The sequence below is a fragment of the Eptatretus burgeri genome, chromosome 6, assembly GCF_056783735.1.
Source record: "Eptatretus burgeri isolate ZD-2024b chromosome 6, Ebu_testis_v1, whole genome shotgun sequence".
Lineage (NCBI taxonomy): Eukaryota > Metazoa > Chordata > Myxini > Myxiniformes > Myxinidae > Eptatretus > Eptatretus burgeri.
Genome location: NC_140966.1, coordinates 35,134,107 through 35,145,368, shown reverse-complemented (window position 1 = coordinate 35,145,368; position 11,262 = coordinate 35,134,107). Strand labels below are relative to the sequence as shown.

The 11,262-nt window shown below is 43.9% G+C and overlaps 3 protein-coding genes across 4 annotated transcripts in view; 2 read left to right on the top strand and 1 right to left on the bottom strand.

Annotated features, from left to right (window-relative positions):
* The window catches only part of LOC147024534 (uncharacterized), a 29,398-nt gene that overhangs the window by 4,920 nt on the left and 13,216 nt on the right, over positions 1-11,262 (top strand). The window contains exon 1 of one of the 2 annotated variants that reach the window (XM_085884541.1): positions 10,273-10,830. The exons of the other annotated variant lie outside the window; for it this stretch is intronic. Within the exon in view, the coding sequence (XP_085740667.1) occupies positions 10,707-10,830 (124 nt within the window). The 5' untranslated portion in view covers positions 10,273-10,706. Of the gene's footprint in view, positions 1-10,272; positions 10,831-11,262 lie in introns of those variants that run through there. 2 annotated transcript variants of the gene reach the window in all.
* The window catches only part of LRP6 (LDL receptor related protein 6), a 198,813-nt gene that overhangs the window by 185,090 nt on the left and 2,461 nt on the right, over positions 1-11,262 (bottom strand). The window lies entirely within an intron of this gene.
* Positions 10,058-11,262, top strand: part of LOC147024533 (uncharacterized) — a 43,392-nt gene continuing 42,187 nt past the window's right edge. Inside the window, exon 1 of the mRNA XM_085886923.1 lies at positions 10,058-10,183. The gene's annotated coding sequence lies outside the window, so the exon portion shown is untranslated. The remainder of the gene's footprint in view (positions 10,184-11,262) is intronic.

Sequence of the window (11,262 nt, the reverse complement as noted above, 5' to 3'; positions counted from 1 at the left end):
TTGTTGCGGATCCGGGGTGGCAGGATTCTCACCCGACTCTTGGCGCCACCCTCACCACCGCCATCTCCGGTGTTTATAACGTCGGCCGGCTCGGCACAGGCCTCGGGTCACGCGTCTTCAATCGCGATACCAACGTAATCCTGGACCTTACCAGTTGGGGAAATAGAACCCCGGTTACAGACTGGTTTTGTCAGATGCCGAGCGTTTTCTGCCAGTCTGTAACCATTTTGGTTTTATATTCCAATCGAACGGATCGTTCCTCGACGCGACACGAATTAATCCATGGCGGCAACTTCATACAAACCAACCAGATTTATTGGGGAACATCGGGGAACACAACACAAGCAAAACACCCATGACAATGTTCCCATTAACAATCTTTAACCCGCTCTTAACTAGGGAACTACGGACTACAAGTTTCAAGGGGGTCCCTACCGAGATATGCCTTAAACAACGTGCAGAAAAGACAGACAGACAGCATGCATGCAAGACAGAGTACTTGGTGATGTTTCATGGACGAGAGGAAAGTGTCAAAAGCACCAATATCGCTCGTAACAAGCGGATGTCCACGGATTCGAGCCCGCAGCTCGAACATGCCACGTGGCAAGATGGGGGCGCCATACTCTTTCTTCTTATGGTACGGCATGCGCACGCCCTCCTCAGCGCGTTCTGGCCCCGCGCAATGTCGACGGCACAAGACCGTCAAATGGACGATGGGTCTCAGCTGATTTCTCTCAAGGTCCAGCACACAAATCCAGGCCTGGCCTGCTCACCAGACAAGGCTCACATCGAGGTGCCCAGCTCCGCAGGCTGGGTCCATGGGATTCCAAGACGTCGTCGAGCCGTGAGGTGAGTAGGGACCGTCAGAGGCTCCGTCTTTTCCTCTCTTGCCTTCCCGCCTCGAAGCCCGACTTCTCAACTCCGTCCTCTCAGTTTCTTTCTCTGCAGAATCACCTTTTCCTTTCCTTCTCGCCTCGAAGCCCCAGCACGCCTCAAAACTGACTGCAGTTTTGTACTTCTCCCAAACTGAACCTTTTCACGAGGTCTTTGTTCGCTCGCTGCGAGCCACTGGCTCCTCCCCCTTTACGAAGCCGACAATCTCCTCCCCTTTCGCTCCACCTCCCTCTCCAGGCCACTCCCCCTCAGCCGACTGGGCAGGGCCTATCGTCCAGAGAGGGGAGGAAGAAGAAGCCCTCGGCACACCACCACTGTACAAACAATAAACATGCATCCCACACCTCCCGACACACATGTAACATCCATTTTACCGAACAACCTAGCTAAACATGCATTTAATGGGGGATCTGAGCAAATCCTATATTTAGTAGCCTGCTAAGGGCCATTTCCGTAACAATATGGTATCATCATTATGATTATCATAATCACTATCATCATAATCGGCGGCATCATCATTGACCAAGTGTTTGTTTCAATTTGTACAGTCATCACCCATACATACATACAAAGTCCAACTCAAGTAGTCTGTACAGGCAAGACCATGATGTACTAGATATGTGCAGTCAGCACAGCGGTCGAAGGACTTCACACAGTGACAAGAAACTCACTCCACACAAGACCACTTGGGGGTAGCTCCTTGGTCATCATTTTAGCCTGAAAAGTGTCATCTTTGATTTCCCACCCATGTCCAGTGGGTGAGGGCATACGTATCTCACTTTGCTCTAAGTGCTTCTCTCCACACTACACGAAGAGTTTTTGGTTCGGCTTGTATCTATCACTCATGTGTTATCAATTATCAGAGAAGGAACACGAGTTCTCCATTCTGTTAATCAAGGTGATCAGTTCTTCAGAGACTGTTATATGATGGACTGTCATTGCAAGACCAGCGTGCTGCTTCAGAGGTCTTGATCTTTGCATGTGAAGCACAGTGAAGAATATCTTGGGCAATCATAAGCACTCTTGTTTCGTCTGACTGATTTTCACAGTCCGGAGAGAACACATATTCACTGCTACCATCAGATGAAATGATCCATCAGGTGAGCGAGTCCAGATTATTGGGTACTACATGGCCTTCCCCGATTTGAGACTTACATCTGTTATCCTCATGAGTCTGGTACCAATACCTTCAAATTCAGAAATGTCACCTTTGATCACCATTGCTGTCTGGTACAAAAGGTCTTGACAATTTGTCTGTTTAGGAACTACAGAGTGGTCACCTGTAAGCTTTCCAGACATACTGCATAAGGAAATGTTGCCTTCCTGAAAGCTGCATTTAGAACATCTTGTATGGGGATTGAGCAGGTATAAATAAACTCTAATTTGTTCTTGACATGCAGTTGGTGGTACACTCTGCCATTACCAAGATGTTTCAACATCCTAAGCTTCAGATATTGCTGTTTTATCAGATTTGACAGCTTGATGTTCAAGCAGAGCTTTTTACTTACAAAGAATTCCGTATATGTCACAAGGTCTGCCAGCATCGAGCTCATTCTGAATATTTTCAACAAAGTCACTGAAAACTTTGGCGTATTTGTCTTCTTGTTTGCCTTCCTTGAACATTCGATGCTCATGAAATAGCTTTCTGAATATTTCCTGTCAAGAAGCTTGATGCTGCTGCTTGGATGTGCCTGATTCCACAGAACAGCTTCACCCTGTTGATGTAAAGATGGACAATATTAACCGAGTCTTCTCCAATGAAGTGGAGATAGAATGGTTTGACATTTGAGAAAGCAAAGGAGTCTGTCCATAATGCTTATGCATGGTGTTGGCTTAATGTTTAGGGTGGTGGGCTTTGGATCCCAGGGTCTTGAGTTCAAATCCCGCTCAGCTGTTGAATTAATACCAGGTGGGGTTAACTCGGCCTGTCATCCTTCCGAGGTCGGCAAAATGAGTGCCAGCTTGCTGGTATACTGTGTCAGAGTGGCGATCCATCCAGGATTGTGCCCAATAGCCAAGGAGACTGCTTAAGCAGCACCAATGCTCTGCAAAGAGTATGGTCCCAATCTCCTCCATAATGCTTGAGCCACTGATCTGGCTTTCAGAATGCAACGTCAGAAGTCCACGATGAAGACTGGATGGAGAGTATTCAATCAAAAACTAACCAATAATGATCCAGAAATAACAACAATTGAATACATGGCAAACCTTCAAGCACATGTCCATGAACTTGATACCCTAAGCCTTAAATGCAAAAGTAAAGAGATGTATCACTGATGCCAAGTCTTCCGAAATTCTGCCTACAATGTGATGCAGGACTGCATGATGAGATATCAAATGCCTTAAACAACCCTGATGACATTGAGACTCTCACAATGTTTCTGAAGAGCCCAATAATTCAAGAGTTTCTGCATGCGTTCACAAAGCAAGGTGGAAAGAGGAACGTAAACTTCACTTTCTGGTGGAACTTTATGGAGATAGTCTCATTCCTTCTCATGTATATGTGTGATGAATTTTGAGATCTTCATCTACACAGTTTCAGCTGCATGCTAACCTATTTTGATAGGTACGATTGTTACAACTATTGCAGATGGACCCTATATATCTGGCAGAGATGCACCAACTTCCAGAGGAAGTGTAAACATGAGTCCCATTAGGGGAACCTTGTCAAATGATCATCCCAGTAGTTCAACCAGGTAGACCCTAACCACGGCCAGGATTGGCTGAATAGCACAGGAAAAATGGGAGGAGGTATCGTGGGGATAACCAAGACGACCTCTGCACTCAGCAGGTGGGCTTCTTTCCTAAAATTTCTGATCAAAATCTCCGCAGACACCCATGCAATTTTCCAGTTGTGCCACGTAGACAGCAATACACACAATGAAGCTAGGGAGACAGAAACGTGATCAAAAGAAGAGTATTCACTGTTCTCTACCTTGCAGCAGTTTGATATCTTTGCACCTGAGGTTCACTCCACTTCTCTTTACAAAATTGCTATGAAGGATTTAGCCACTGATACAATTCAGGACTTCCTTCTGAATGCCAAATAATTTAGAAAGCAGTGTCTTGAAGCATTCATTGAAGAAAGACTGGTTGTAAAAAAAGTGGAGAATCACCAGCAGTTCCATTCCATGCTAAGATACCAAGGAAGAATGTTCCAACTTTTGAAAGTTTGTACAAAGCTGTGAGCAAAACAAAGTTTGTACAAAGTACAGGAAAGATAAGGATAAAAGAGCAGTCTTGAAAGCTAATAGAAGTGTCCTCCAATGCCTGATCATTGCCTTTGAAGCCGGCTGCAGAGTTGACCTCCAGAATGTGTTGAAGCATGAACTGATGAAAGTGCCAATGTCACCAGCAGACATGCATGGGTCATTGGGAACTGGCACTAAATCTTTGTTTCCAGACATACTTATAGCAGACATCGATTAGTCTCAAACCATTGAACTCCAAGGTATGTCATCTCGTCGAGTAATAGATGGACATGCACTAGTTGTTGCCCTTGGCAAATACATTGGGTGCCCTTACAGACATCTTCACAAAATCAGCGTTGCATGCAAGTCCGTCTTACAGGTGAATAGTCGTTGTTTTTGACAGATATCAGGAAGAATCAATCAAGACTGGTACGAGAAAGCAAGGCACCAAGAGCACTCGACCAAATTGGTGTATCATTGAAGGGCATGAAGTGTCTCTTCCCTTTAGTTGACAAAACTTCTGAGCTTTGCCTGAGAACAAGGTTGATCTGGCAAGGTTTCTATCAGAACAGCTGATAGCAAAGGCACCACCTTACAGGGATCTTGTTGTAATAGGGGGATTTTCTGACGAACGCAAAGTGCAGTCATCACAGATATTCACTGATCTGTCAGATGTTACTGTGACATACGTAGAGGGTGACACATGACTAATGCTGCATCGCATGAACAACAACTTCAGCAATGTCGTCATGTCTGCAAGAGATGCTGATGTGCTTCCACTGTTGATGTCACATTGTCATTATTTCTCATGCCAGAATGTGTGAATGAAGTCAGGCACAGCAAAGAAACCAAAGTACTGTATATCCCCATTAAGGACATCTTTGACCAAGCTGCTTCGGGGGCTGCAGCATCACACCTGCCTTTGCATGCACTATTGTTGCAACTATTTTCATCTTTCACATCCAATTGCACAACGCAATTTGCCTGGAAGGTGCTCATCAACCACCATATCTATCTTGCTGGCTTTGGTGATGGGCAACTTACAGAAGAGAAGATTGAAGCAGAAGATAAATTTTTAGGTTGAATGTACAAGTTGCACCATATTGACCGTTCAAGTAGAAATCGGCTTCATCACTGAACCAGATCAGGTTGATCCAGTTTGGGTCGCACTCCATCCTGTCACTGAGCCAACTGCACATATCAAGTCTCCTTCTCATGTCATCTTGACTCAGTTTATGGCTAATAGAGATGATGTATGGGGAAAGCTTCAGTTCCTTTGTGAAAATATGGCAGACTGATGTTGGTTTGATGCCTAGCTCCCGGGAGCGCCAGCGGTGGGACTTCTTGGGACTGTCCACTGCAGAATCTCGCACGGCGTCGATGTTGGCTTGGCTCTTGGTTAAGGCCCAGTCACACCTTGACGTTTTAGCCAGCTTATGCCGATTTTTGGATAATTTGTGTAAAACGCTGGTACACGTCGAATATGTTATGGGTAAGTTTTGATAACATTGAGAGCACGCTGAAAAACACTGCCATACGTCGTAGTACGCTGGCTTTAAACGTTGTACTTTGCGGTTGTCCTCAAATTTTCCATGCTTGAAATTTTAAGACTTATCCCAGCGTATGACTCACACGTTCCGCATAACACTGGCCATAAGTTGTAGGCACGTTACGCGATCGTTGACTCACGTCGACACACGTTACTTGTAAGTTACTCATAAGTCGAAACACGTTGAGTTAATGTTTAGCGTACCCGAAACTTATTTCTAACCCATGAGTAACGTGTTGTAGGCAGGTTACGTGATCGTTGACTCACGTCGACACACGTTACTTGTAAGTTACTCATAAGTCGAAAAACGTCGAGGTAATGTTTCGCGTACCCAAAACTTATTTCTAACCTATGAGTAACGTGTTGTATGCATGTTACGTGATCGTTGACACACGTCGACACACGTTACTTGGAAGGTACTCATAAGTCGAAACATGTCAAGGTAATGGTTCGCGTCAGTGTTCCAGACTCCCTGGTTTTTTTTTTTTTCTTTGGTATGACGGTGATGTTGACACTTCGATTTCTAGTGCGGTTATAATATAATATAATTAATAGGCTGCCGCTCAACGATTCAAATCATAACCGCACTAGAAATCGAAGTGTCAACATCACCGTCATACCGAAGAAAAAAAAAAAAAAAAAAACAGGGAGTCTGGAACACTGACGCAAACCATTACCTCGACGTGTTTCGACTTATGAGTAATGTACAAGTAACTTTTGTCGACGCGTGCCAACGTTTGCATATCGTGTGTACTGCGTACAACTTATTCCCATCGCATGCGGAACGTGTGAGGCATACTGCAAGTACGTCGTAAAATGTTTAACACGTTTAAAATTACAAGACTTACTCCACTTAATACGACCTATGAGAGCATACTTTAGCGTTCTATTCATGCATACCAAACTTACCCATACCGTATTCGACGTGCGCCAGCGTTTTAGACGCATTTTTCAGAGGTCGGCATACGCTGGCAAGATCGCAAAGGTGTGACTGCCATGTTGACACTTCCATTTCTCCGGCGGTTATGATTTGAATTGTTGTGCGGCAACCTTTTAATAGGCTACGTCACGTCATCGTCGGCGATACGTGCAGCGTGCTATGCATAAGTTAGACTATCGTTGGGCATAGGTTGTGAACGCCGACAACAGGCTAAGCATTCGTTGGTATAAGTTATCTATAAGACAACGAAACGTTCTGTGTCCGTTACTAATATGTTATGCATGCGACCAACTCGTTATGAATATAGCCGAATCTTTAAAAAAAACATCAAAAGTTCAACGTAAGCCAGCGTTTTACATACATTTTGAGACGTTGCCATTGCTGGCTAAAACGTCAAGGTGTAACAGGGCCTTTACTGATACTGGCCTGCCACAGTTGGCTTGCTCTGGTTGTGCACTGTACCCTTGTGCTCAAGTGTTTTACAATACATTAAATGGCACAATTTGTGGGTCCCTCACGTGTTCTGAGGTCGTATTCCCAGCAGGACCTCTGGCGGGTGTCTACATATGATTTAGTCTCATACCACAGAACCACCACTTTTGCCTTCTGCTTCACTGTCAATGGCATAGTTGAGCTACGGAGCTAGAAATTCCACTGAACAAATACCACAATAACACCACCAAACCCTGAAATGGAAAACGGTAGTGGTCAAAAAACAAAGAAATGGCAGGAAGTCAAATTTGTATCAATCTTTTTGAAACATCCTGTATATAGTCAGTAGTTTAAATAAAGTGACAAAAAATAAATGAATTGCTTTCTGAATTGCTTTGTGTTACCCCATAAATTTTCATCTGGGTGTTGAAACATGAGCAAACATGGTTGTATATGCCAAAACAAAAGTATATGCCAAAACTATGTTTTTTCAGTGTTTGATTATGCTTATTAGGAGCTAAAAATGCAAACAAAAGTTTGGTAACAATGAGATTTGTAATTAGTATGTCCAAATTATCTCAAATCTTTCTGTTACAAACTTCAACCAAAATATGTCTCTTGCTCCTTCCGTATGACTTCTCCAAAAATTTAGCCAGTCTATAATGGTTGAAGTGTCTTCTCTGAGTCTGGGAGGTCAGCGGTTTGAACCCCGGCTAGGTCATACCAAAGACTAATGAATAGTCCTAAGTGGGACAGATGATCGTCTCCCGATGGAGGGCAGTCGTAGTCATGCTGCATTCGGTGATACAGTGGGTCTCAGGTGTCTTATCGGGTCTTAAGGTTGTCGGGAGTCGCAGGGGTCTTATGGAGTCTAAAGGCGTCCAAAATGTCAAAAGGGTATACAAAGGATGAAAAGGACTGTCCCCTCTCTGTCCCACCACAAATCTCTGTCCTGCCATCCCCCCTTTCTTACCGTTCTTCAAAGCAAGGGGGGAATTAATGACATTTAAGAGGTTAATATTGTATTAAGAGGTTGAATTAAACAATGATTATGATCAAATGAAGAGGTTAAAATTAAATAAGGAGGAAACATCGACGATGGAATCTGGCGACATGTGATGGACATACAAACACAGATTACATTTTGAGTTAATTAGCTAATTATCTCACCATCTGGATGGAAAAATAAACAAATAAAAAAGGCTCCATTCGTTTTTGCCATCGACGTCATCAATCAAGGTGTTGAGTTTTAAACCGGTCGGTTGAGCTGTCTTGGAGGAGTATGGGAAAATGGAACAATGTTAATGGACCCACAGGAGGACAGACTGACTGACTGAAGGAAGGACAGACAGACAGAAAGGACAGACTGACTGACTGAAGGAAGGACAGACTGACAAAGGACAGACTGACTGAAGAAAGGACAGACTGACTGACTGAAGGAAGGACAGACAGACAGAAGGGACAGACCGACTGACTGAAGGAAGGACAGACTGACTGACTGAAGGAAGGACAGACAGACAAAGGACAGACTGAGTGACTGAAGAAAGGACAGACTGAATGACTGAAGGAAGGATGGACAGAATGAAGGACAGACTGAATGACTGAAGGAAGGATGGACAGAATGAAGGACAGACTGACTGATTGCCTGAATGACTGAAGGAAGGACAGAGTGACTGATTAACTGAAGGAAGGACAGACTGACTGACTGAAAGAAGGACAGACTGATTGACTGATTGAAAGAAGGACAGACAGACAGACTGACTGACTGACTTAAGATGGACAGAATGAAGGAAGGACAGACTAACTGACTGACTAAAGGAAGGACAGACTGCTTGACTGATTGAAGGAAGCACAGACTGACTGAAGGAAGGACAGACTGCTTGACTGATTGAAGGAAGCACAGACTGACTGAAGGAAGGACAGACTGAATGACTGAAGGAAGGATGGACAGAATGAAGGAAGGACAGACTGACCGATTGCCTGAATGACTGAAGGAAGGACAGAGTGACTGATTGACTGAGAATGACTGACTGAATGAAGGACAAACTGATTGAAGGAAGGACAGACAGACAGACTGAAATAAGGACTGACTGATTGAAGGAAGGACAGACAGACTGACTGACTGACTTAAAGGACAGACTGAAGGAAGGATGGACAGAATGAAGGAAGGACAGACGAAATGACTGACTGATTGAAGGAAGGACAGAGTGATTGATTGAAGGAAGGAAAGACAGATAGAAAGGACAGACTGACTGACTGAAGGAAGGACAGACTAACTGACTGACTAAAGGAAGGACAGACTAACTGACTGACTATTTGAAGGAAGGACAGACAGACTGACTGACTTAATGGACAGACTGAAGGAAGGATGGACAGAATGAACAAAGGACAGACTAACTGACTGACTGACTAAAGGAAGGACAGACTGACTGTTTGAAGGAAGGACAGACAGACTGACTGACTTAAAGGACAGACTGACTGAAGGATGGACAGAATGAAGGAAGGACAGACTAACTGACTGACTAAAGGAAGGACATGGCTTCAACAGCCCATCTCGACTTTGTTGTAGATGAGCTAACGATGGTACGTGCTGCTTCCTTGCTTGACCCTCATCATTTTAAAGGACAGAACACGGACACTCAACGCTGGGAAGGCAATGGCAAACCTCCCAGTATTATAATCCTTGTCAAGTATGACGTATTTTCAGTTTAATTTGTGAGTTCGTACATATTAACAGGATTTTTCGTGAATGAAATTTTTTTTTTATATATATATATATATATATATATATATATATATATATATATATATATATATATATATATATATATATATATCATGTAGTGTAATTATCATGTCGCATACAGTTATTTAAATGTTGTTTGAATATAAAAACGTCACGTGGTTTCAAAAGCAAGCGAGCAGCGCGCTCTGTGTTGTCATGGTGACGAGGAACGAACTCGTACGTGTGCGTCATGACGACGGGATCTCCTTGCTGGATTTCCGTTCTTCGAAGTACGAAAACATCAGTTCGAGAACCCAGAGCTCCTTCCTATAAAGTAATTTCCAATCTGCAGTGTCTGGTGGTGAAATGTTTCTTGTTGGCGCTGATTGCACCGTCGGGCCTGTCCTGGTCAACGGCGGCTGTTCTGCCTGACAGATCCACCCAACGGAAAGGTGAACGGGGAGGTTAACGAGCATCACCGGCACAACTTACTGATGATTCTCTCTTGATATGATGTTTGGTGAACAGGGAGGTTAACTAGCATCACCGGCACAACTTACTGATGATTCTCTCTTGATATGATGTTTGGTGAACGGGGAGGTTAACTAGCATTACCGGCACAACTTACTGATAATTATTCTCTCTTGATATGACGTCAACAAAACGAACCATTTACCCGTATTAATTAAGGTCCAATACTGGAGGCACGATGAGAAACTTGTTTTTCTTCCAATATTATTATTATTATTTCGTCTGCAGCCTGTGCCTGCTGGTTGCATCATTGCTGGGAGCGCAGCTGTGCCGCTGATGCAGTGCCCCCTGTTACCAATAAGCTGGTACTCATTTTGCCGACATCCGAAGGATAACAGACTGAGTCAACCCACTTGGTGTTATGTAACGGACGACGGGGGCTCAAACTCAAGACCCTGAGATCTTAAGCAGCCACCATAACCATTAACCGTGAATCCAACACCAATGTTATTTATTTCCTTCCATGAAGGAATATGTAGCCAGTTTACTGCAGTGAAATATAGCACAGGCGTTATGTCCTTTTCTCTTCACTTTCCACACAATGTCACATGTATACATCTTCGTGTGGGTAAGTCTCTTGTTCTTGTTTTTCGTTCATGTGCATCACATGGCTGTGGCTATCATTATTCGACTGGTTGTGGCTCTGCCACTGATGCAATGTCTCCTGTGGGTTAGAGCATGAGTTTGCCCAGGGTGGTATACTGTGTATTATATTGCAGCTTACAGGGTCAGGGTGGCAACAGTAAACTATCCAGAATTGTCGTAAACATATCCCAACGTGATCAGTTGTAGAACACGGGACAGGATTTCCTTCATCAGACTTCGTGGCGTAATGGTTTGGGTGTCCGCTCTGAGTCTGGCAAGTCAGTGGTCCAAACCCCACCCAAGTAATATGAAAGACTTTAAAAATGGTACATGTTACTTCCTTTCTTGACACTCAACATTTAAAAGGACAGAGCACCGACAAACAAGCATAAGTTGGAAATCATAGTGCAGGCTT